This window comes from Spea bombifrons, chromosome 12 (assembly GCF_027358695.1).
Source record: "Spea bombifrons isolate aSpeBom1 chromosome 12, aSpeBom1.2.pri, whole genome shotgun sequence".
In the NCBI taxonomy this organism is placed as follows: Eukaryota; Metazoa; Chordata; class Amphibia; order Anura; family Pelobatidae; genus Spea; species Spea bombifrons.
Window position 1 is genome coordinate 11,015,077 of NC_071098.1, and position 27,424 is coordinate 11,042,500.

Consider the following 27,424-nt stretch of genomic DNA (forward strand, 5'->3'; position numbering starts at 1 on the left):
AACACATTATATTTACAGCGGACAGAAATATTTACTTGTAAACAGCAAGTGTATATACACCGATCAGCCACTGACAGGTGAAGTGATACACTGATAATCTTGTTAGCAGGAGGGATATATTAGGCAGCAAGTGAACATTTTGTCCTCAAAGGTGATGTGTTAGAAGCAGGAAAAATGGGCAAGTATAAGCATCTGAGCGACTTTGACAAGGGCCAAATTGTGATGGTGAGATGACTGGGTCAGAGCATCTCCAAAACCGCAGCTCTTGTGAGTAGTTCCCGGTCTGCAGTGGTTGGTATCTATCAAAAGTGGTCCAAGGAAGGAAAAGTGGTGAACTGGCGACAGGGTCATGGGCGGCAAGACTCATTAATGCACATGGGGGGGCGAAGGCTGTCCTGTGTGATCAAATCCAACAGAAGCGCTACTGTAGCTCAAATTGCTGAAAAAGTGAATGCTGGTTCTGAAAATAGGTGTCAGAACACCCACTGCATCACAGGTTGTTGCGTTTGGGGCTGGGTAGCCGCAGGCCAGTCAGGGTGCACATGCTGACCCCTGTCCACTGCCAAACATGCCTACAATGGGTACGTGAGCATAAGAACTGGACCACGAAGGTGGCACATTGGAGCAACCTTACAGGATTTAATGGAGGCCCTGGCACAGTAGTACAGTAGATGAAAAGCGATGGGATAACCAAATTAGTTTGGCAGAGTTAAATAAAATTGCTATTTATTACATGTACATGCTCCCCAACATTTCAGGTGTCCAAATCAGGACACCTATTCTAGAGGGTGTGACAAGGCGAGGGGATGGCATACCCACCGGTACAGGATGGACATAGCAGATCCTACTGGGATCTCATATTGCTATTGCTATTGGTCAGCAGTGAATTCATTGTAACATCACTGGCATACATAAAATGCATGAGAGACCCTTAAAATGTACTCATAAAACATCATGTACAGTGGGGCAAAAAAGTATTTAGTCTGCTACCAATTGTGCAAGTTCTCCCACTTACAAGGACGAGAGAGGCCTGTAATTTTCACCATAGGTACACTTCAACTATGAGAGACAGAATGCGGAAATCACATTGTCTGATTTTTAAAGAATTTATTTGCAAATTATGGTGGAAAATAAGTATTTGGTCAATAACAAAAGTTCATATCAATACTTTGTTATATACCCTTTGTTGGCAATGACAGAGGTGAAATGTTTTCTGTAAGTCTTCACAAGGTTTTCACACACTGTTGCTGGTATTTTGGACCATTCCTCCATGCAGATCTCCTCTAGAGCAGTGATGTTTTGGGGCTGTCGCTGGGCAACAGGGACTTTCAACTCCCTCCTAAGGTTTTCTATAGGGTTGAGATCTGGAGACTGGCTAGGCCACTCCAGGACCTTGAAAAGCTTCTTACGAAGCCACTCCTTCTTTGCCCGGGCGGTGTCTTTGGGATCATTGTGATGCTGAAAGACCCAGCCACGTTTCATCTTCAATGCCCTTGCTGATGGAAGGAGGTTTTCACTCAAAATCTCACGACACATGGCCCCATTCATTCTTTCCTTTACACGGATCAGTCGTCCTGGTCCCTTTGCAAAAAAACAGCCCCAAAGCATGATGTTTCCACCCCCATGCTTCACCGTAGGTATGGTGTTCTTTGGATGCAACTCAGCATTCTTTCTCCTCCAAACACGACGAGTTGAGATCTACCAAAAAGTTCTACCTTGGTTTCATCTGACCATATGACATTCGCCCAATCCTCTTCTGGATCATCCAAATGCTCTCTAGCAAACTTCAGACGGGCCCGGACATGTACTGGCTTAAGCAGGGGGACACGTCTGGCACTGCATGATTTGAGTCCCTGGCGACGTAGTGTGTTACTGATGGTAGCCTTTGTTGCTTTGGTCCCAGCTCTCTGCAGGTCATTCACTAGGTCCCCCCGTGCGGTTCTGGGATTTTTGCTCACCGTTCTTGTGATCATTTTGACACCACGGAGTGAGATCTTGCGTGGAGCCCCAGATCGAGGGAGATTATCAGTGGTCCTGCATGTCTTCCATTTTCAAATAATTGCTCCCACAGTTGATTTCTTCATATCAGGCTGCTTGCCTATTGCAGATTCAGTCTTCCCAGCCTGGTGCAGGTCTACAATTTTGTTTCTGGTGTCTTTCGACAGCTCTTTGGTCTTGGCCATAGTGGGGTTTGGAGTGTGACTGTTTGAGGTTGTGGACAGGTGTCTTTTATACTGATAACAAGTTCAAACAGGTGCCATTAATACAGGTAACGAGTGGAGGACAGAGGAGACTCTTAAAGAGGATGTTACAGGTCTGTGAGAGCCAGATATCTTGCTTGTTTGTAGGTGACCAAATACTTATTTTACCGAGGAATTTACCAATTAATTCATTAGAAGTCCTACAATGTGATTTCCTGTATTCTTTCCCCCATTCTGTCTCTCATAGTTGAAGTGTACCTATGGTGAAAATTAGAGGCCTCTCTCATCTTTGTAAGTGGGAGAACTTGCACAATTAGTGGCTGACTAAATACTTTTTTGCCCCACTGTACATGATGTTTTATGAGTACATTTTAAGGGTCTCTCATGCATTTTATGTATGCCAGTGATGTTACAATGAATTCATTAAAAGATAACACTTTAAAAAAAAAATCCCTTTGTGGAAAGTCCTCTGCACTGATCACACTGATCTTCAAGCAAGGCTCCATGGACTTGCACTGCTGACCAATAGCAATAAGAGATCCCAGTAGGATCTGCTACTTCCCTCCTGTACCGGTGGGTATGCCATCCCCACGCCTTGTCACACCCTCCTGATTTGGACACCTGAAATGTTGGGGAGCATGTACATGTAGTAAATAGCAATTTTATTTAACTCTGCCAAACTAAATTTGGTTATTCCATCGCTTTTCATCTACTGTACTACTGTGCCAGGGCCTCCATTGGCTCCAATATCATCCAGAGTAAGATTTTTAGTTTATTCCCAGTTGTGTACCCAGGATTTTACCAATGCTCTACGTATTTGTTGGAATTATCTACCTTTAAACGTTCATTAAAAATCCCTATAAAAACTCACAAGAGCAAGACTTACCTTCTCTCTGCACTAGCAGGTTCTAATGTGCATCAAAGTTATTGTCAGTTTTGTATATTGTCAACATTAATGTTATTGTTAACTTCCACTCTTTCCTATTGTCACAGTGCTATGGAATCTTCTGGCGCTCTATAAATAAATATAATGTAATTGTATAAAGACTGTCGCCAGATCTCGTGTGTTATTTTTATGTTTTTCTTCCAGTAAGAGGAGAATATTTGGAACAGTTTAATTATATTACATAACAAAAACTGCCTGAAACCAGCTGGCTTTTTTAATGTTATTTAGGACATAAGCATGCACCAGTACAGCATCAAATACAAAATATATTCTTATGAGACTGTGCCAACTATTTCATAAATGACTGACATTAGGCGAAATGTTACCGACATCATAATAGAAGCGTAATGATGTAGATTATCTGCCGTCGCTTTCTATGTTTCTGTGTCTCCCAATGTCTCTCTACTTCCCCTACTGATCTTCTTTGTTTCCATTTATCTCCCTCCCCTCTCTTTTCCTCCTTCCCTCACTCCCTCCACTGCTTGTATCTCTACATCCCCACCTCAACTCAACTACAATCTCCTTCCCAACCCTAAGCTCACCCTTCATCTCACTCGTCTGTTCAGCTTACCTACCTTTTCTTCTCCTACACTCATCTCACTTCTCATTTACTTGCCTCACATACCCTCACCTTTCATAACTTGAGTTGCTCTCTCGTTACCTGACCTCACATACCCTCACCTTTCATAACTTGAGTTGCTCTTTCCTTACCTCACATACCCTCACATTTTCACATCTACCTTAACCTGGGTTAGCCTCAGGTTAGAGACACTTGGGTGCGGTATTTCTTCTGTGCTTCAAATGACTAAAACACACAAACATACTAATAGTCAAATTCTAACACCCGCTCAGAGCGGGGGACTAGAGGGAGCAGGTCAGAGCAGAAGAGGCTGGGAGGATCATAAGAGAACAGCAAGGAGCAGGTTGGAGTAGTGGGGACAGGAGGGGACTGGGATGGTCAGAGTGGTGGGAGATGGAAAGGGGCTGAGAGGATCAGACAAGAGCAGGTCAGAACAGAGAGGTACTGGAGGGAGCGGGTCAGAGCAGTGGGAGCAGGAGGGGGCTGGGGGGGGAGCAGGAGGGGGCTGGGGGGGGAGCAGGAAGGGGCTGGGGGGGTAGGAAGAGGCAGAGGATAGTGGTGGGCAGAGAGGGAATAGAGGGCACTTGTCTTTTTGGGAGTTGAAACACTGGGCAGGACAGGGATTTGCTCATGTGCGTTCTCAATGGACCTTACTTCCAGGATCACTGACAATTCCCACGGTGAGAAGGCGATTATATTATATATATTAGATATATAAATATAGCTTATGGGTTGATAGTGATTTTGCAGATGACAGATCCACAGTAAATATATGTATAACTTGTTAAAAATAAAAAAATAAACACTTTCAATGATTAAGTTTAAAAAATATGCTAGGTGTATACAATTTTGCAAATATATATGTTACATTAAAAATCACGTACAAAAACCGTTGTGTGCACTAAACCTAAATGCACCATAAAAATGTGTGTGGTGGAATTCCTTGGGTTATTTCGTTTTGTGCTTTTGGTAACTGAAACCAACCTCTGAAAACAATGACTCAACTTCTAGCACAAGCCCTGTGCCAGCACGACCACATGTCAAACCTGCGCATGCTGTACAAGGTGTTTCCACAATCTGGAGACTATACAAGAGCTGACACTTTAACAAAATCAAACAAGCTGCACAGGCTCGATTACCAACTCGCCGACAGACTTGGCCTTCAACGCGCATGATCAAGATGCATAACAAACTCGGCTACCAACCCAAAAGCAGCCAATCAACTCAACAACATTAATGATAATAATAAACAGAGAGAAAGGAAACAAAAGAGAGAGAAGAGGTAGAGAGAGAAAAGGAAGAAGGGGGAAGAGGGAGAGTAAATGAGAGGGAGAAACAGAATAGAAAAAAATAAGAGAACGACAGAAAACGGAGGAAAAAAAATGTTGTTTTTAACGGCGAGCAAAAAATTATTACAATAATAATAATCAATAAATGTACTTCTTTTGACCGAGCGGCTACAGCAACAGAAAGGAAGCTCTACTGCCGCCCTCAGCGCATTACATCATAACCCGCCGACACAGGTGAAACACGCACCTTCCCTTTAAATGCACCGCCCATCTGGTTGGGACTCTCGGTAATCCTTTGACCAATCAGTAGATTGAATTTTGGAACGGTATTTCACGCTGGGCTGTGATTAGTCCTGTCGACTTGCACTGAGTTTTGGGCGGAGTCACGGCTGGTGTGTAGGCGTGCCTTTTGATAAATAAGCTATGAATGGGAGGATGAGGGTGTGTGGTCACTGTGGGAGTGTCGATAGGCGGGGCTTTGGGATTGCTGAGTTCCAGGCGCTCTCTGGGGGTGACCGGATCTGTATCGAGCTGCTGAGCCGGGTAGAGAGCACTCAGTGAGGGCAGCGATCGCTGGCGGATAGGGAGCCTCTCACCGAGCTGAGCCGAGTTACGGGCCGGGGGCTGCTGACATGACGTCCCGCAGGTATGATCGTGTATTCTGGCAGCCAGAGCTGTAACGGAGGGTAAAGGGAAGTGTGACACAATGCATGACCCCCAGTCTTCTTTCTATTAAGCATCATGTGTAGTTCCTTCTCCCCATCATTCCGTCAGTAACGTTACGTGACCCCAACTGTGTCAGTCCTTGTCTCCACCTGGTGCCCCTTCTTGTTTTGGTTCTTGTCCCCATCTGATGTCTATTCTTCACCCCTTATTCCTGGGCCATCATTTTACTCCACCATGTGACTGAAATTCACCCCATCTTATCTATCATCTCTTTAATCCTGAGCTAAGCAACAATATTCCTTGGGACAGGCATTTAACTAAATGTTTTATAAGTACATTTGGTGCAAAGTGTGAAAGTGGTTGTATTGCCATAGCAACCGATGGAATGGTTATCAGTTATCCTGTTATCAGGACCATTCCATTTGTTACTATGGTGATAAGACGACTTTGAAAACTTTGTGTTCCTTAGTTATTTTGTATACACAGTCCTGGTATTACTCCTTCACTCCAGTAGCCTTTTCTACTAGCTGCTTTATCTAATCAGCACATGATCCCACCTGGTGTCCCTGCTTCATCATCGCTCTTCTTCACCCCGCCACCGCTCTTCACCCCATTCTTCTGTCCGTATGGTACCTTCACCTTACTATGTCTCAAATTGTCACACGTTCTTTAACCCGCACATCTTCACCCCATGTTTCCTTGGTAGAAGTTTATCCCCTTTCGTTAGTTCCTAATTCCCCACGGTGTTCTTTCCTCCCTACCTCGCTGTCACCCTCTTTGTTTCCTTGGTTCACCCCATCTAAAGTCACTCTTTGAACTTTTCCACCTAATTCTGTGAACATAAATGGTGACATCATCCGAATCGCAAAGACCAATCATTCAACCTGAGCCTTAAATGCTCAGAGGCAATCGGGGCAAAAATACATGTTCCCGGACTAGTGGAAAATCGTTATATTCCTTCCGTTTCCTTAGTTATTGTCTGATCTCGTCTTTCCCTTTATTTCCTCGTCTTTCTTTATTCTCACCTCTTTACTTCCGAGCATCTTGATTATTTCTGTCCAAAGGTTACGCCGATGATGCGTTAATCTCTTAGCACCCCATGACAGGCTGCATGTAGTGCTTGGTTACCCGAACTGTGACTATTTACACGTCAATTCAAAAGTTCTGGAGCAGATAGGAAATTCTTACTATGAGCTCATGCTGCCCTAAGGGGTACTTTATGTATTAAATCACCCAAAGTTTGTTGCCATAGAATAAAGTGGCAGATCTGCCAAGACTTATTTCTTCAATGTCTAGGGAGAGCTTAATGTTTTGTCTAAGTGGAACGGCACCTTTAAATCTCCTCTTGCTAGCGTCGCTGATTATTGCTACAGGGAGCCAGTGAAATATGTGACTCCATGTCTGACCTAGCATTCTTTATAATACTCTCAGCAGAACTCGGCTCTGCTGCCACACTTACATACTAAGACGAGCCGAAAAAGGTTAATGGACCTCAAAAAATAATATGAAAGCTGCGTCTGCTTCCGTTATGCGATGTGTGTGATCTGTACAACGTGTTCTGGGAGAGCGGTTAAACACGTATGATAATAGCATGTGTATGCCAATATATATGTTTCAACAAAGTAGATTACCGCTCAGAGTCCCCCATACGGGGCAGATAACACACACTTGAAGCCTCGTGGATTGTAAGCTCTTTTGGACAGGGCCCTCCTTGCCTTTTTGCTTCTATAAGTGTCATGTGCTGCTTATTATGTCCTGTTTGCCTGTTGTGCAGCGCTGCTGAATAGGATGGCGCTATATAAATCAGTAAATAACCATAAGGTGGGTCAGTTAAAGCAGTAGTAGTCATAGTGCTTGGCATCCGGCAGAGTAGTAAAGCAGGGTCTGTATCCCTTTAAAGCAGTCCGCTTCCTGAGCACGATGAAAGTCCATACCGCTCGCACATCGGTGAATTATTTCCTGGCCGCTAACGCTCTGTATGTTAAGTGCCGCTCTCTTTCCGGCTTAATAAAAAATGCAGTCGCAGCAGCAGCACCAGCACCTGCGGAGTTCTCCATCCTGTGTTACAGAATAAAAACACAGAATGTGACGGCAGACAAGAACCATTCGGCCATCCGGTCTGCCCTGTGTTCCTGATAGACTCCAATCAGTCCTTCGTCTCGTCTTATATTCAGGAGCCATACGCCTATCCCATGTATGCTTAAATTCCCTCACTGTATTAACCTCTACCGCTTCTGCTGGGAGGCTGCTCCACTTATCTACTTCCCTCCCAGTAACATAAAGGGTGCAAACATCCTTTATGATTAGAAATTCTATATGTGCTGAAAGGTGACATATCCTGAAATGTCGCACTGGTGTTGATCCTAGTCAAAGATGACACCTTTCCATAATTCATCTGAAAAATGGAAGCTGACTCGTTACAGAAGAAAATGAAATCTCACTTTGAATACACTCATCATCTAGTAACCATGGAAACCTGAGGCATTTCTCAGAGACCGCATTAATATTTTCAGTACATATGTAAAGCGGTAGCCTCGCGGATGTCCGCCCAGCGTCATTGTGCTTGTGTGGGAATTTTATATTACAGGTATGTCAGCACCGTGGAATGTGATGGCGCTATATAAAACAGTAAATAATAATGATGTCTGTAGTACCGGACTAATAGAAATGGGCTGAAACGTTATCCTTTCTGTTAGTGCTTAAAACGTTCACCTGGATCTAAAAACGGATACAAAGTAGTTGTTTCTGTAGCAGAGTTTTAGCGGTCATTCACGTTGCTTTCAGAGATGTGACTTTGTGAGGTTTCCATGGAAATACCCATACATATATATATATATATATATATATATATATATATATATATATAAATATAATATTTTTTATTTTTAAACTTTTTGGCTAGCTGTTGTGGCCGCTGGATTTCGGTGGGCAGTTAGAGAGGTGAACCGTTTTTTCTCCAGTCAGAGGGACACGGGCTCTACAGATAATATAATTATAATGCGTACGTTGGGTTATTTGCCTACCATTAGTAACATATTTCAGGAATGAAACCCCATTAGTGGCACGACCCCGTGTTCCACGTGGGGACGTCATTTTACTAGCAAATATTCTGCCCCCCCTCCCCTTTTCATTAATTATTGGAACGCTCCTCAAGAAGTCATTTTAGTCACGTTTCCTGTATCTTGGGGCCCTGGCTCCTAATTACTGAATAAAGGTCCCCTCCTGGTTCCTCTGTGTGGCCCCTGGTGTAATGTCACGTTCTGGGGCCGCGCACTGATACCTGACGTAATATTTTATCTCTGCTTTTACCTCAGTTTGTCGTAGTATGTGGGATTAACAGAGATAAATTTATCTCCGCTGGTAGAATCTGTCTCTCTGTTATCTCTAGAGACGGCCTCTGTCTTCTAAACACAAAAGCGTCTTTTCTCGTGACGTTTTAGGCCTCTGTATAATTTAATACTAGGTATAAATTCCCTCCGCGTGTTATATTTGTGTGATGCCCCTCATACCTAGGCTTAATATGATCGATTTAGAGTGTAGGCCGCTCAGTAGTGCTATACAGCTCGCCAAAGCGCTATTAAAATATAAACGATGTTAACCGTTTAGAAAACGCAGCCCCTTATTTATCATTTCTAGTTTATGCTTTCTAGTTTGCAATTTTGCACCAGAATTGCTCCATTTATTGGCCAGACAGCCTAAATGCAGATTTAAAAAATATATATTTTTAATTCAAATAAAATAAATAAATAAAATTAGGTTAATATCATTTCTCCTACACACCATAGAAGTAACTGGTGCTTTGGCTTTTTATTTTATGTCGATGTGGGACAGGACAGATAGACAGATACTGTGCATGAAAAACAATAACCTTCTGGAATTTTGTAAAATCTCTCTTTGTGTTAGAAGGGGAGAAAAACAAAGTCACAGCAAAGAGATATTATTTATTTGAACATACCTGTCAGAATACACCCTGAGTTCCGGAGCAGGGGTATAATAAGTCTTATTAGTATATATTTCAAGGTATTCATATCATCTGCTAAGTATATAACATGTGGGTAATATTTTGACTTGTGGCACATGGCTGTTGTTGCCATAACAGCAGAAGAAGCTTCAGTTTCTGTGTGGTTTTAATATATTTAGCAGATTAAGGAGACCTGCTTAGTTGTCTTTCCTGAACGTTTTGTGTGGGCGCAACGGCTCTGATAATGTTTAAAGACTTTTATATTTATCTTAATCATATTATTTATTGAATGAGGGTGAGGATTGTATGGAGGTAAAGTACCTGATGCGGAAAGATCAATATATTCCACTTTCTCTTACGTTCTAAAGAGTGATGACTACACTAGTCTGAAAATAGTCTATATGGTAGAGGTTTATATATTTTCAACATTTTTCCATTTAAATTTGAGCTTTTTTTCCCTCTCCAAGATCTGATAGGCCGGTCTTCATATTAGCCATATACGCTTAGTGTGTGTATATACCGTATACCCTTAATTCATAATGCACCTTACATATAGATATGCTCCCCGCTGCCAGCACTTCCACAGGGGCGTCTATGGTGACATTTTATTGAAATGTCCTTTTAGTACAAATATTAATTGTCATTTAAATTACAATTTGCATGAAGATTATTTTTTGCTGTTTGTTATTATTATTATTGTTATTTTATTATCAACAGCAACCCGATTTGCCACTCCAGCATTAACTTAAAAACTTAGTTTGTGGCCATACGTATCCAACCCTCGGCCGCTGGCCTTAAAGTGCCAGGGCCGCCCCATCATCCCCAGTACAGCCCTGATAAAGGCTTATTATTAGCCTTCTAGGGCTTGTTCCCCAGATCATTGTGACTTATTATTTATTTCTACCATCCCTTGGTATTTGGGTTATTATTATTTCGTGCCCTCATATACTACATACAATGTATTTGTTGTTATAATAAATATAAACATAGCGAGTGTTTATTACTTGGAGAGTCTAACGTCTAAAAACTCAAGGGCCACACTTAATAAAATTGGATCTTTATCTTTTGTAGGAATGTAGAGATTTCTTTTTTTTATTGTGACCATGGGTCATATAATAATATTTCTGATCTGTCTATCTAGTGGTGCCCCCCCATCAGGTCGCTTTGTTATGTAAGTGCATTTGGGGAAGGGGGTATGTTGTTTGGAAACTGTTGCCGTGTTTCAGACATATCCTGTCCTTCTAAAGACTCTGCAAAGATCTCTGAGCCAAATCCACTTTCCCTTCAAGGAAAGGGGGGCTAAAGTGGCAATTTCAGCAGTAGTGAAAGGTGATACACAAGAAGCTCTTTTTTCACTTTTTAACGTGTTGAATAAAAGTCTTGGTTTCCTGCAGAGTCATTTCGCCCGGCGAGGACAATGCTTGGGTGGGTGTCGAGGGAAGAACCCTATGCACAGGATATGCTTCAATAGAGGAGGAAAAAGGCCGCAGCCATGAGAATGCTAAAAATAATTTTAGAAAGGAAACCTAAAGTGTCAGCTTCCGGGACAACCATCTACTGATTAGCTTCTTCTTCCAAAAACATCAGCACATGAGAGGATAACCGTTTCTGGAAGAAGAAGAATTCTTGTTTTTAAAAATGTATTTCTATAGGGCTGCAGGTTAAAAAGAATTAACAACCCCCCCCAGTAAATAGTTTAAGGTTATATTACTTTTATGTTGGGGTTTCTAGAGTAGGAGACACAGTATGTAATATTAAATACTGTGTATTAATGGATTTCAGTATTTCCCATCTTATTATGTTCAGGAATACCAAAATGGCCAAATACAGCATTTATAATATTTATATCCAGCGTCAAACTATGAATTATATTGGTGGTTTAGTAGTGCAAGTATATAATATATCATTTATTTAATGGATACCTCAATGATCTGCATACCATTCTCCCAGAAAACCTTCCGATCTTCCTTGCGTGATAAAGATACCTTAAGTTTGGTAACATGGAAAAAGGATGGCAATAAAATCCCAAATGGCATCCAACTCATCAAATAATAATAAAAATGTAAATGCCTGTGTTAGCATTTTCAGTATTTCTTTTTATCCTTTCCTCTACTAACTAGATGGGATATGTGTAAATGGGCATGCAAGCGGTATATGGGGGGGACAATGTACCTGGGCTTGTCTCATAAATAATACACACACACAATCACTCTGTATCAACCCTGGCTTTTTTTTTATTCCCTTTTTAATGTACGATATACTTGTTACATTATTGTTTATGACATTAACTAGGCTGGTCATAGCTATATAGGTAAAAGACACCAGCATGTACTTATACAATAAAATGAGCAAGTAGACGGGTAAAGTTCTTATTTTGTTTTTCTGTTTTCGTTTCGGTCTGAAGCCTTTATGAAGAAAGCTCTGCTAATGAGCCAAATGCATCGCACGAGGAAATGCCTCTCCGTGTATTTAACCTAATAATAAAGAGTTTACCCAGACTGCTGATCCACTGGTATGCTTTGCATTCTTCATAAATTCTCAAGAGTACCGTTATCAGACAGGCTTCTCTTACGCCCGTTAAGCCCGTGAATGTTTATATTTCTGTTGGAGAGAGCCGTTTCCAGTAAGTACAGGAAAAATGTGGAGAGTGAGGCATAGTCCGCTTTGGGCCAGAAGGACTAAACGTGCTTTCTCTACCTTGCTTTAGAAAAGAGGCCTTCTACTGCTGTGAATTTTGACCCAATATCTAGCAAGTTTGGGGACAGGAACTTAGGACTCCTTTCTAAGATGCAGATAGTCAAGAAACAAGAGACATGTCTTGATGCCAATGACTCCTTAAGAAAGCCTTAGCTGGGAGTTATGGTGGGTGGTCGTTCTTCTTTTGATATTCAGTTTAGCAAATCGATATGTAAAATTGAATGTTTCAAAATCTGAAATGCCCCGTCTTGGGGTGTCCTTGTGTGGAAAAGAAGTTTCTTTTTTTGGAAAGGGGATACACTTTTTTTATGGTTTATGGCCATTTGCAGCCATTGTGATAATCCTGTCCTGGGCCACCTTTTTGGTCATGGAAAGTAGACTGTATGTTCCTCTAGTAGGAAAATAACTTCACTTCTACTTTCTTTATTATTACTTTTATACTTGTCAGACTATGTTAGAACAGCAACATCGCGTGTCGGGGACAGGAAGTACGTCTGTAACTTCCTGCTCGGGATAATAGGAGGATTCCAATGCAGTCTTCGCAGAGGGGTCATTGGAATTTCCAAATCTGCTGACTGTGCCTTTGTCAGACGTGATGCCAGACCTGTCATATATCAATCAGAATCATTTATGAGAGGCATGTGAAAAGAGTTAATAATATAAGTGACTATTGTGTCTGCTGGATTTTATGGTTTTCTGAATTTATCTTGCGAGTTCTTCTATAAATACCTCTGCGGATATAACCTTAGCGACAAACTTTGCACATTTTATTTTTCGTCTTTGTTGCTGCCATCTTACTGTAGGCAAGGCTATGACTTTTTTGTTTCCTAATTAATTAGTCATTTTGTTCCAGGAATCTCTTTCTGTCAATCTTCAGTGGAAAAGTACCTCTGTTTTTTTTTAGACAAGTGTGTTTATGATGTTGCAATGTAAAAGAATACTTTTGTAACAATGCTGGTGCAGAACAAACCATTCTTTTAACTTCATACTTTTAAAAATAATGAACTTTTTTCTTTTTTTCAAAATATAAATTAAATTATAAATGTATTAATATGCATTATTATTATAGTTTTTATCGGTAAGTATTAAATTAAATGACATACGTAGGGACTACATAAACTACACTCTTCTATACTTCATTGCTGCGCTGCCACACGTTAAATTTCAGCTGGTGATGAAGGGGTTAATTTTCCCAGCGCTAAAATGTATTTATTCTTAGCTTTACTGCTTAAGCGTGAGTTACTTGAATCTAGACCTGATGTTCAGAAAATCTGTGAAAATTTATTATTTTTAAACGCTATATTTCTGCGGACCCCCCCCCCCAGACCTCCGCTGAATGCTTCCGCTGGCTTTCATTGTAGGATTTTCATGGCCGTTCTATGTCTGAGAATCTAATTTTTATGCAGGTCATCACATGATCACACATGGCAAGCCTTTGGTTTTTAACGCTTTACATGCCTTATAGTTATAGAGAATTAGCGGTAAGATTTACTTTATAGAGAAAAAACATCTGGGTCTGTCATGAAGATCGGGACTCCGGAGAGTTAAAAAGAAATGTCAGCTGGAATTCCTAGAGACAAGTGCAGACAGGGAAGTATGTTTGTCCGCTCTATATCTGATTTTCATGAGCCAGAAACATCTCTGACTTTTTTTTTATGAGCATACAGTAGACTTTCAGAAGCCATACTCATGCAGCCCGCTATCTCCCGGACTCAGAGCAGGAAAACCTGTAAGGCCACAGAAGGACTCTACAAACTTTGGGACATCGGTTTAAAATCTATTTTTGTAGGAGCTGGAGGTTGGCTGTATTTGTAGAGAACATGGATATCATCATAAAAAAGTTTCTGGCTTCACCTGTTTTCTAAAATTGATGGGAGTTGCAGTCCGATACCAACTGGGTAGCCGTAGGTTGCGTCACCCTGATGTCTCAGCGGTGCGCGATTGTGTCGCCAATTACTTTGTTCTCTTATATGTTTGTTGTTGGAAGAGCCTGTGCCTTTTGATGGTATATTTCCAAATTATACACAAACAGTATGTGGATTGCTTCACCATCAAAGTTATTCTGTGAAAATGTCAGAAGATCATTCAGCCAAGTACTACAGACAATTAGATCAGGTTCCCAGAAGATGTCATTTTTTTTAGGTGGCTTCCAACACAACCACAATCATGTTATGATCGGCGCACAGACATCTATACAACACACTCTCCCTAACAGAAACATACATATACACACGCTATCCCTAACTCACAGGTACACATGTAACGCTGAAAGCAATAATGGGCTCTGGTAACATATCAGCAGCGGGTCTCAGGTGATTGCCACTGATATCATCACCGGGGACAAACATCTTGCGTTCTGAAAATTATTCTAACAGGAAGGAAAAAAATAACCTTGGCTTCTATCAGGGAAGCTAAAGTTATTTTAAGTGTTTTGGTCCTTTAATCTTAATCGTACACATTTCCGCCGTGAATATGACAGAGCCGGGAAGAGAGGATTTAGCAGCAAGTCCTCTGGAGGGGGGGGTTTGGCTTAATTAAATTTTTTCCAGTTAAGTGAAACATAGTTTTTATTTGGTTTATGCTGTTGTTTAAGTGGGACCATACAATAGTGAATAGAGTCTTCCCCTATACACAGGTGTGAATACGGTATGTTTTTAAGTTGTTTATACAATAGGCCAGACAAAGATGAGTACCCGTTAGTGCCACAGAGTATCGAGGTACCACTCATCATTTGCCAACCTGTGCTAGCTACAGTTTCTGAAAGTCGGCTCCTGCAGTAAATTCACATGCTTTTAGGAAGGCAGGGGGTATTTCAGCCATGGTGTTACTTTGATTTGCATTTTGATCCTTGGTTATTCATTAATCGGTCCCTCCTTTGAGCTTTCCAAAGCTGGCATGGGACCACACACTGAGGTTTGAGCTCTTGGCCACAGGCCATCAACTTGACCACTCCAGGGAAGCACCGAAACCTACTCCGCAACGGAAATGCTAAATGCAGCTCACAGAAGTTTTTTTGTGCCTCTTTTTCTCTGATATGCAAGGAGTGAAAATAACTCTGGCAGAGCATCAATGGGGCACAAGCCCCACCGTGGGCTAAATTCTGCCCTGACACACTGCTTGCGCTAAGAATAGATTGGCGTTAATTAGCCGCGGTGTTATATCATACCGTAGAGCTCAGCGCAGCATTGCTCAGCATCACAAGGTTGTAGCATTAAACGGTGGCGTGACTTAGCCTTCTGGCGGTATGTCTGCAAGGCAGTGAGCTGATGATGGGGTGAAGGGCTTAGCAGACATGGCTATAGGCACCCTTCCAATTTATGCTACGTAAGGGGTGGGATTTTATTTTAATGTAACCTCCGTGTCTAGAAGTTATATTTTACATGATAGTTCCACGCTCCATGCTAAACTGTGTGTGTATGTGTGTGTGTATGTATATATATATATATATATATATATATATATGTATGTGTGTGTGTGTGTGTGTGTGTGTGTATATGCAAGATTGCCCAACTGGTATATATGTTGTAAAGTCAAAAATTCTATTTATTTTAACATGGAGGTTTTGTATATAACAATACAATAAATAAGCAGCATTTTTACTACCAAGTTCTTGCAGTAACGTATGCATTATATTATATTTTATATAAAAGAAGATTCACCCAGGTATATAGCCATTTTTTAAGACTATGTGCAGAGTTCATTTCTAGTGGTGTGTATGCGTATGTATAATATACACAAAGATATAAAATATATTGCACACTCTGTTATTTGAAAGGTTGGCCTTTAAGAGACAAAATAACAACCGATTATAATAATAAAACCATAATATTTGTATGTAAACTTTAACTTGTTATCGTCGGTATTGTTGCCTCTCCTTATTTTTAGGTTGAATAAACCCTGTAAGAAAAAATGTTATGTAGAGCCCTGCAAACAATACAGTCTTTTTTTGATTATAAATATGATATGGGGTTGGTGATCCTCTGAGTTTTTTTTAAAACCTAAACACGGTGTATTTCTTAACGCCAACGTTGACTTCTTTGATATTCGAGTGTTCTCACCCAATGGGTTAAATATCCCTTTTGCCGTCCCTTCAATATGTAACAGCAGCCACAGGCAGTATCTTTCTCCTTCAGGGAGGAGGTTAGTGGTGTGGATTTGACCCACTGAGGGAGTGTTTTATGGGAGATAACACAGGAGGCTAGCAGCTAGATAAGGGCCTACTGGAGACTTTCCTTGCTTAACTCCTTTTAACCCTACAGTGTTGTAGATCACTTTTAATTGCAAGTAAATTATTTTAAAATTGTATGGATTTGTAGTTTTTCATTAAAAAAAATAGCAAGACACAATGTCCAAATTATGAATAATCGTATTAATAGTCGGCTAAACCAGGGTATAAACTTCAAGAAGAGGCTCGCATTAGGATTCCAATGGAATTGTAACTAAGGGATCACTGGAGACTGAATACATTTGTATTAAGTGCTATTGCATTTGTCGATGGAAAATCCACTCCTTTGTAACCTTAAAGAAGAGCATTAAAAATAAAGTGTGAATGGTGTTTGATGTTATCTCATCATTTTCTCATTAAATAGGATAGTAAATATTTTCTTAGTGGTAGTGCCTGGGACTGGTAGTTGGAATCTGGGTTGGTATGTGGGACATTTGGATGGAACCGCGGCTTCTATATGTACCCCAAGACGCATAGCTTTCAACTATGGTATGCTGTTAAGCAAGGATCAAATATCATGTCGCAGCTGTACATAGGTTATGAATACCAGACATAAACTGCACAGATCAATGTAGTAACGTAGGGTTCATATGGAGGGCCAAGGAGATAAATCCTTTCATTTCTACCCACAGGCAATCACATAGGAGTTAAACAGTGCATTACATACTATGCGGAGGATATGTGAGCTGGGTAGATAGGCGAATTGTCATTGGTACTTTTAAATTCAGATTAACAAGTACACATACCGGTATTTGACTATTTTTGGGTTCTGATGAGTGGTTTCTCTGGCTATCGTGATGACTGTTTAGGTCTGGTAAACTCTTTAAGTTGGCTGGAACAGTGTAACATTTACTGAAAGCTTTTACAACGTCTTATGATTTAATAAAAGGGACAATAATGCTTTCTTTAACCAAAAAGAGTGATGCACTGGTTCTTCTGTGCTTCCCTAGTTTCTCATCCAAAGGAATTGCAGTTATCTATAATTAAGTTACCCATACCTCAACAGGATTTTCATCTTTGAAAAACACTAACTAGAACGTGTCATTAATATGGTGGGGTCAACCTCATACTTTACGGCAGTGGGAATCTGTACCTTCATCTTGTAATTAAATGCAGACCCTGAGAATTCCTCAGGAATTTGTGGAAAGATGGGCTCTTTTCGAATGACGAATGGCCTCCACTGGTGGTGGGTTCTTCTGGATGTGTGCAGGTACCTGCTTCTTCAAAATGGAGGTTGGCATTCCTACTAGCGCCATGAGACACTTCTGACAGCTTCAGGAATTGTGTTTTTCTTCTTTGTTTTGGATCCTTTTGAATCGTAACGTTTGATATTGTAGACTCAAAAAAATATTATAAAAGTCAGTTGTGACTGACATGCCAATTAAGATTACAGTTTGTTGTTGAACCACCAGAGCTATTATTACATGAACCAGTAATTTCTGGAATGGATGGGCTGATGGTTATATTGCCTGTGTTGATGCATCACATCTTGGTGCATGTGTGTGTTTATAAAGTGCTCTGATTGTATCTTAGCTGTTCCCAAGTGATGTACACAATCAAGGAGCTCAGCCATCTGTGTGCCAAGAGGTTTGCATGCATGGGAACACCTAAAATGATCATCGTTGGTGGTCCATGTAACCCCTTCATTACTACAGAACTTTCTCCTTTAAGGCATTGGTGCAAAGATGTGGGAAATGGTTGGCCTTATTTTTTTTTTACCTGCTTGGGACAGCTTCAGCATGTTTGAGATACATACCATACATCATTATTCTCTTATTCAAATAATAAATATTCAAATTTAATATTTAAAACATATAATTGGGCTTATAAAAGCTACTTTTGGTGAAATCCTTTAAAAAAACATGGTTTTATCTCAGTAGCAACCAATGGAATGTTACTGCTGATAGAAACATTCCAGTAGTTGCTATGGTGATAAGACCACTTTATGTGCTTCCAACCAGAATCACTGTTAATACATTACCCCAACCTGTGTATTTATTTTTTTGGTGTTACTCCAAAAATTACACCATTATAAACTTTTGTCTGTCTTGAAACTGAGAATAAGGCTCTCCTCCCTAGACGACTTAGGAAGTAATCCGGTCTTGATATCGTCTTGTACTTGAATGACATAAATTTAACTCGTTAATATTACTTTGTATATTATAAGAATGATTTTTGTATTTTTTTGTATTTGTCTATTTTACTATATAATAAAAATTAAAAAAAAAAAAAAAAGAAACTGAGAATAAGGATTTAGGTTACATGAAAAGCATCTTATGTACTTTTTTTTCGTAAAATCAAATCAACGTTTAACCACCGTGGGAAAAGTATGTAACACTTTTAAGATGAACTGTTTCAAATAAGTAAAAAGACAAGACATGTAGAAGTAAAAGTTCCCACCACAAAAAAAAAAACATATAAAGACTAACATCTCAAAGCATTTGCGTGGCTTGTATTCTGGATAACTTAGTTCACGTACTTTCTAAGTAAAGATGACCGCCGGAAAGGGATTTCTGGAGCATATGCACCAAGGCGAGTGGTTTAAAAGTTATTTTGAGTGATCACGGGTTTTGTAATGTCTGCAGAGCTGTCCTTTTATAGAGAGTTTAGAACCCAACGTTTACCTTTATGGCATAGAGACAGTGCTGGTGGGAATACTCTGTCTAAACCCCAATATAAAGAGAAAAAATAATATGATAAAAAATAACGTTTGTTAGATTAAATGAAAAACCTCAATATTGAGTTTTTTCATTTGTGGGTTATTTTTAAATCTATGGCATGACATTGCAATTAGTTGGATTGTAATGACAGACACGTTTTACCTGCTTGGATGGAACAATGTTAGCTCTATGGATAAGTGTCTCCGCGTGGAATGTGTTATCAACACCTGAGAGATCCCTTCTTGGGATATTAACGTCTCAATCTGTACCTACACCACAATATCCAGTTATACATCATGTCATAAACACAGGGATTTTTATGCATAGGTGTGGATTTTCAATTATAGGAGCTAGACATCTGCCAAAATAACACATCATTCTCACTATGTTAAATCCACTTTACTTGGCAAGGAAGTGTAGCATTTAGAAACCTTACCCTGAACTCCAAATTGTAAACCGAGCCTCTGCTTTTTTTTTTTTCTTTTTCTCCTAGATGGTTTCATCCTAATATCAATGGACTGGAAGCAGAAACGCTACTACTAAAACATGGAGGGCACGGAAGCTTTTTGGCCCGACCCAGCAAGAGTAACCCAGGAGACTTCACGCTCTCTGTCAGGTAAGAAAACAAAGCACCCCGGGAAGTGAAAATACAGGATATCCTCACCGTGTCTCAACATCTTAGGGAGTTGGTGTCAATCGCAAAATATCTTGGGAATAGTAAATCTGAATTGAGCAAACAACTGTTTGGTAACTCTTGGATAAGAGCTGGGTTAGAGCCATCCAGGACGTCGCCTACAAGTAGCTCCCATCCATGATAGTTACCATTCTGCAGAGTGCCGGTAAGCCTTTAACCAGCGTAACGGGCAGATCTAGGTAGGATAGCGCCCTCGGTCTGTGTGACCATCTGAAGTGGAACTACAGGATCTAAGATTATATAAAAAAGTAGAGGAACATTAAATGTCAAACATTAAATGTCTAATTCTCATTAGGGTATGAATAAGTATATAAAAATTGAATTTAAGTGTGCTAGTTGTGCAGGCCGGGGTCACTGTGGGTTCGTACGAATACTTATTACTCGCAAACAGGACAGCTCATTTCCTGCCGTCGAGCCCCTGGAATATTCTGTTTCTGTAGTGTTTGCACCTGGCATGTTTATACACACAAGCAGTGCTTACACACGGCCTCCGCTTGGTTTATGCTTTCACGTAAGTCTGTTAGTATCTGTAGCTTCCTGTTCACCCACACAGGAAATGGCATACACAAAATGTTATCACATTTCAACAGTCATTGGAAAATTCCAAATTGCCTTTAGCTTGAGTGGCGGGCGTTAACGATTTCTCATTGTGTGCCATCCTGGACATAACGGGGGGCTACATGTCATTGTATGGTGCAACTGACACGTGATGCGGCATTATATATATATATTAAAGAAATCCCACCATTCAATATAGTCGTTGATGTAGGGCTGGGTGAAAATAGAAGCTACTGTCTATGGTTAAAATAGGATATGTTTTTTATTTTTTTTTTATTTTGTCACATGTGCAATAGGATGTTTACGTTCAGACATCTTTTATATCATACCCGCCATATTTCAGGCGTCCAAAGCTGGACACTTGGAAGGTGTGGCCAGAGATGGGGATATGGCCACCGACCACCTTGCAGGACTCAACTGCGGAGCATCATGAGGTGGCCATATAGGGATGTTATAGCTCCATGAGCCAGACCGCCCTGTCTAGGAAGTGCCGCTGACATTGTGGGGCATGTGCTATTGTTGGAAGGGGAGTGGGCAGGGAGTGGGGCGAGCTGCAATGCCACTCCCATGACAAGGAGTCTCCTCATGAGTTCCCAGGTATGATAACTGGGTAAAGACTTACATAGGTGTTAAACAAAAAAAGAAAAGGAGAAATGGTGAGAAATGATGACAGCTGGACTCGGGTATTATCATAATGGTAGGGTGCAGACTCTGCCTCACCTGTTTGGTATACACCGTAGCTGCATACGAAGCAGATAATTTCTTCACCCACAGGGTAGTTTTAAGATAATGAACCAGACTTGCCAGACCATTATTTTACCTGCTTTTCACCATAATCCGTATTCACTACTTTGGTTGGGGCTTATATGGTGGTCTCCCTGTGGAAGTTAAAGTGACCTGATGATGATGAACTTTTATTTCTTCTAATTTTCAGCTTTGAAAAGTTAAAGGGTGTCTTATTGTTATGTACCTTTTTGAACGGATGACATTAGAAAGCCGCCTCAACTTCCTGTTCTCAGAATCTTTCGCAATATGTTACCCCCCTGTGTTTGCCTCTTTGGTTGAAGCTGATTCTTGGAACCAGATATATTTCAATGAATCTATTGTGTGTGCGTGTAATATGTGTGTGCATGTATGGTGTGTGTGCGTGTAATATGTGTGTGCGTGTTATATGTGTGTATATATATATATATATATATATATATATATATATATATATATATATATATATATTTACATATATTGAAAGTTAAACATAACAAGCCATAGGGAGCTTTGGTAAATGTATTTAATTATGTTAAAAACCCTATTTTAGTCAAAATGAAGACAAAAAAGAAAAAATGTCAGCTTTACTAACAAGGAAGCACAGAGACTCTGTTTCTGCTCAAACTTTGTCCCAGGGGGTAACTTGGTCGGGTCGAGGATGGTGTGAGCAGCCTTTGGGGAAACCTGCGTTGCACCTTTCATATTTGCTGGATTTAGTGCCAGTATCTGTATTAATGGGCTTTGGTTGGTATAAAGTCAGTTATGTTCACTGCTTTATATCGCCAACGCCTGGATTTTGTTATTTTATTATTATTGTACCTGATATAATTTTTTTTTTTATTAACTTCCCTTCGTGGCTGTTTTATGCTGACAACATATTTGTGGAATATTCTGAAACAGGATATGTGAGAGCCTTCCCGCAAACTCCCATCTGCTGTATGTTACATAACGCATGTATATCCTTCAGCCGTCTAATGAATGACGCTTGTATTTTTTTCAGAAAAACGGAATCAAATAAACGCTATGTTTAACTAATCAATTATTTTAAACATACTAGTACTCTCGCATAGCATTGGCATTATATCTCCTTAACTTTAGAATTTAACCCTGGCTGGATAAAAGTACTGCAAGTTCTATTTTAGCAGTTTATTGACCTAAACCAGCAATACTTGTACAGGTAGCTCCCATGACACTCAGGCAGTATCTGAGACATTAATAACTGCTTCTGGAGAGCTTCAGCGTAGTAAATCAATAGCTGCTGGAGAAATACTTATTTTTCATTTTAATGAAGTCATAGCTTTATTTTTTCCTGAATGATCTTAATGTGCTCTCTCAGGTGTTCTCTCAGATCGCACCTGCCCCGCAGAGGGTTTCTACGTAAAATAATCTGCAAGACACTGAAGTCTCACCCCGTTTATTGGGGTGTCGTGGGGCAGTTTGTAGTAGGGTTCAGCCTTTGCTCAAGGAGAATGCTGAGAGGGGTCAGCAAACCCTAATGGGGGAGTCAAGGAGCAGCCGCTGCTTGTTTCACTAAAAGAAAGTAAACATCCTGCTTCACCGATCCCTGTGGTAAAAAGGCCAAAGCCGCTCCTTTAAGTATATATACAAATGTTTTATGATTCTAAAAGACTTTATTATTTTTGGAAAGCATGAAATCCATTTAAAGACTTTAAAGCGTGCGCTCTTCTGCTTAAAGGAGATGTCCCATGGAAAAAATTCTCCTTGAGCATAGTGTGCCGTGCTGTATACAGTAATGTAGGTTAGCATTGACAAAAAAAGTCCTTTTGTTCCAATTAACTTCCTTTGTCTGTAGACCTGGAGGCTGCCACTGTTTTCGGTCATGTGATATTATGGGTGACTCAAACACCACACTGAGCTGCTTCTTTATGGCAATGCTAATGAAGTCTATTCCTCCATAGACTTTCATAAGTCAGAGTGTTAGGCTGGGTGATTAAGACTGACCCATTCTAATGTTTACTGCAGACAGCATGATAAGGAGTCGGGGTGCTTCTCTAGTAGCTTGGGCTAAGATAGCAGAACTGCTTTAAAAAGAAGTCATGTTTTATCCGTAACCAGACATTTACTAATGTACTCTTATGTGCTTGGGTTGGGTAATTACATAAAGTCATGCTCGCTAATTAATACCCAGCCTTATGAGCTTGTGTCGTATGACAGGTTTTCTAAACATGCTATTAAGGACATGTATAAATGATTTTTGTCCATGTAATGAACTTCTGGGAAGCAGGATGGTGACTGAGAGCATCAGAATGAATGCTTTCTGAGTTCATAGCTCTTGACAGAGTTGCCCGAGGGTTTTGGCATTAAGAGAATCTTTCTTTGTACCCAGACAAAAGCCGCGATTGTGGAGGGTGCCGTCATGCTCAGACAGTTGCTTTGGTGATGAAGAGGTTAAGGGTGTTAGGGGGAAAGATTGAAAACAGGGGACCCTTTGTGTATTCTTTCAAGTTTGAAAAAAGCAATGTTCTGAAGACTAGTAACCGGCCAGGTTTAAGGACTATCCTGTGGTCCCTTATGGTATATATTTATGGTGGCATTCTCTCTATGACATACCAAGAGTTGGATGCAACTACACGGTGTAGAAAAAGACTGTCAGGGATTTCTAGGAACCAAGGCAAAGGCCCGATCCTGGCCTGTATAGATTACCAAAGCCATGTATCCTGCTATAGGGCAGCCAAAGTCAATGAGGGTCACGTATAGAAGGTGATGGTCTTAAAACCATAGCAACCAATGTAATGATAACAGTCAGCAGTGATGTTCTACTGGTGGGTAAGATCACTTTGCATTACCCCTCGGGCAATTTTATCTTCGGAAAATATTTATCACTTTCTAAAATTCCTCTTAGACAAAACATTAATTACACTCTCCAGTTTGATAAGGATATAAAATAACTTCTTTTTTTTAAAAAAATTCATGAGTACCGCCTTCTGTATTGCATGACAAATATTCCCGGCAGAACATTGGTAAATAATTATTGTTGAGAAGGATTTGGATGTTGACCCTTGCAAAGGCTGGTGTTTCCAACTTTACTGTTTAGTTACAATAGTGTGCAAAATCCGCCAGGGTAGGTAGACCAGCAGCTTTAACTTTATTCATATGTGTGGTTCCAATAATTAAAATCATAGAAAATTCTAATGCCCTTATGGATGACTTTGAGGCCTTTTCTTAGGCTATAAGCTGATCTATAAGTAAAGAGATGAGGTTCTTTATGGATGTAGATGGCTCCTGTGCCATCAGAAACTGGCAGAGGTGAGAAGGTGCGCAGGATATGGAGATCGACAGGTTAAAAAAGCATTGTTTTTCCCTTAAGTGAACAATTGTGGAAACCTTACTTTTTAATATAAGTAAGGTTTGCATAATTAAGATTAAACCATTTCCTAATGATGCTTCTCACTCCGATAGTCTTCTTGAAAGAGTAAAACCAAGGCATTTAGTATACCGCAAGGCGACAAAAGAAGAATTTGGTATGTTTGAAAATTAGCCCTATAAACATAAAAAGCATAAAAATGTTTTTTTTTTTATGTCTAAAACACGCAGACCCATTTTTTCTTAGTTGATGAGTTTGTATAATTGTATGGGTATGTTTCCTTTTCATCTGGTTGCTCAATGCCAAGTGAAGGCAACATTAATCATCTGTAGTTCCTGAAAATATGGCAACCGGTTTATTTAGAAAAATAGTCTACATGGTTAAGATGTTCTACAAGAAAAATCTGTATAGGAAGAAGCAGAAAATAGAGCGATGCAAATTAAGTAGTTCCCCATCAGCTGAAACAGATAATTTCCAGAGCAGACTCCTACAGAAGAGGAGGTGGAAGTCATAGAGGTTTGTAGCCCCAACAATAAAAAGGCATGACGTATAAGACAACATTGACCAAACATTTTTCCATATATCACTCCGGTGTAGTTTTATCCTCGTTTACACATATTTAGTCACCCCATACAGTGAAAGAACGACATTGTCAACTGTAAGCAAGTAGCCACCCTCTAACCGGTCTTCTCACATGACATTATTCCTGGAATAAAATTTTAGTTGATTAACTAATTATTCTTGTGTATTTAACAGTAGTAGGATTTGGTTATTCAAAAGTACTATAAATGATTTTTCTAAGGATATGATGCCTCTAACTGAGTAGGTTTAGAATTCAAGCTTTCATGTCCTCTCAGGTCTCTTCCTCAGGCATGATGTTTCTAATGCTGTGTTTAGGTACAAAGGTGTGAAATTCAGTTGCGTAGATGGAATAGAAGAGATGGTAGGTGGCCAGCACAGAGATCCAGACCCAGTAGCGTAACTGCAGGGTTCAAGGAGGCCCGGGCAACACATGCAACCCATTGCTCCTGTCTCTCCATACCACTTGAAAATTGTTCAGGAAGGTCCCTTTCTAAGCAATTTTGACCCAGCGCTGAGAGAAAGACAGGCACGCAGCAGGGTCACGGTATGTCATGTGACACCGCAGTGAAACCGAGGCTGCTTGCACGAGTGCAAACAGCCATCTGCAGGAGAGGTAATGAGGTGTGGGATGGACGGATGTCTATGTATAAGTGTATGTGATTGTGGGTATGTTAGCATAGATTTGTGTGTAAGCAAGCATGTGTAAGTGATGTGAGATGGAGTGTGTGTCATTATTAGGGGTGTGAGAGGGAAAGTGTGTATGAATGAGTGTGTAAGTGTGTGTGTGTTGGGGCAAAGATGGCACAGACAAGCTGTTTGGGGCAAAGATGTCTAGATCTCTGAGTACTTTAATATGCATTATACCAAAATAAAGACAAGTAAAGCACTTGCATTCTTTCATTAAAAGCTTTCCTGTTGCTCAATGGTCTGAGAATGGGAAGACTTTCCACACCAGCTCCCTGGGATCTAGACAGACAGGGAGATGCATTTGTCCAAACACATCTCCTGCAGGGCATTTAGCTAGACATTAGGGTGAAAGGGACACGGACCATGTGAAAATTAAAGTGCATATGATGGCTAGAGTGCCCCTTCAACGCATAGTGCCCCCCCACACAGTTAAAATATTTTCCACCATCTTGAAAACCACAGATTACTTGTTGTTTTTATTGGAGGGTCAGCGTTTTTCACTCCCTGTCCAGGTTTTATCTTCTATTGTTGTAAATTGTGAAAGCCAAGAGCTGGTTGGATACTGGCGAGCCCAACAGGTGCCCTCTTTCAGTACTTCAGCCTTTTTCTCCCTTTATGTGGCATATTTCTATTGTCAGGGGGGTATCTAGCGCCTGAAGTACGTTTTTCTTACTTTTTTGAATGGGTGTTTGCAACAGTTGTGTGCTGCCTTTCCTAAGGTGTAGTACTTACCAGAACTGACGTGAAAACCAAATTGTTGTATCGGTTTTGCTGTTCTTGCAACAATATGTGGCCTGTGACTTCATTTGGATTATAAATAGTTACGCAATTTATGTTGCACATTTCATCATGTGTGACGCAATTGATGCCTTCTTCCGACCTCGAAGAGGCTTCCAGGTCACCAGAACTAGCTGCCGAAATCATGGCTTGGAGCATACTTACATGAAACATATTTGTGAGACTGTGCGACAAATATCACATATATTTTCCTTATAATCATAGGTCAATAAGTGAAGGATATAAAACTAGGGTGGGCTTCTTTTAGCGTAGGCTTCAAGTGGAGCTTAGTGGGGGAAAAACATCAAATCCTTCGTGTTTTGACCTTCTGGGCCGCTGTCACCTGTACCTGAGCAAGGCTGCAAATGGCCGTTCTCTCTGCACAAAGAGCAGAACGTGGATCCTTCCGTTGAGTATAAATGGAAAGAGCTGACGGCTCCCATCCTCCCCTATCACCGTCCTGTCATCACGATCGGAATCGCATCGCTAGTCTCTCTCCTCTCTCTGTGCTGATAGCTGGGCTTTGCCTCCGTGGTGTGAGAAATCATTTAGTTTGTTGTCGAATCTGTTGCTATACACACTGGAATGTGATACACAAACGCAGCACATAGCCAGACAGAAAAATGTCTTCGGCTGTCAGATACCATCCTCGGGTTTCACCAACTTGTAGCAAATCTTCATATTTTGTCTAATTTAATGTAAAATTAGTACTTGCGCAAAAATATAAAATTTTATTTAGCAAAACTATAATAATTTCAATCCCAATGAGTGGTTTATAAAATGTATAAATGACTTATTACATTCACAATGT

The 27,424-nt window shown here is 40.4% G+C and overlaps 1 protein-coding gene across 1 annotated transcript in view; it reads left to right on the plus strand.

The window, feature by feature from the left end:
- The first annotated feature begins 5,480 nt into the window (after positions 1–5,480).
- Positions 5,481–27,424, plus strand: part of LOC128470143 (tyrosine-protein phosphatase non-receptor type 11-like) — a 35,164-nt gene continuing 13,220 nt past the window's right edge. The window contains exons 1-2 of the mRNA XM_053451973.1: positions 5,481–5,662; positions 19,719–19,841. Of these exons, the coding sequence (XP_053307948.1) occupies positions 5,649–5,662; positions 19,719–19,841 (137 nt within the window). The 5' untranslated portion in view covers positions 5,481–5,648. The remainder of the gene's footprint in view (positions 5,663–19,718; positions 19,842–27,424) is intronic.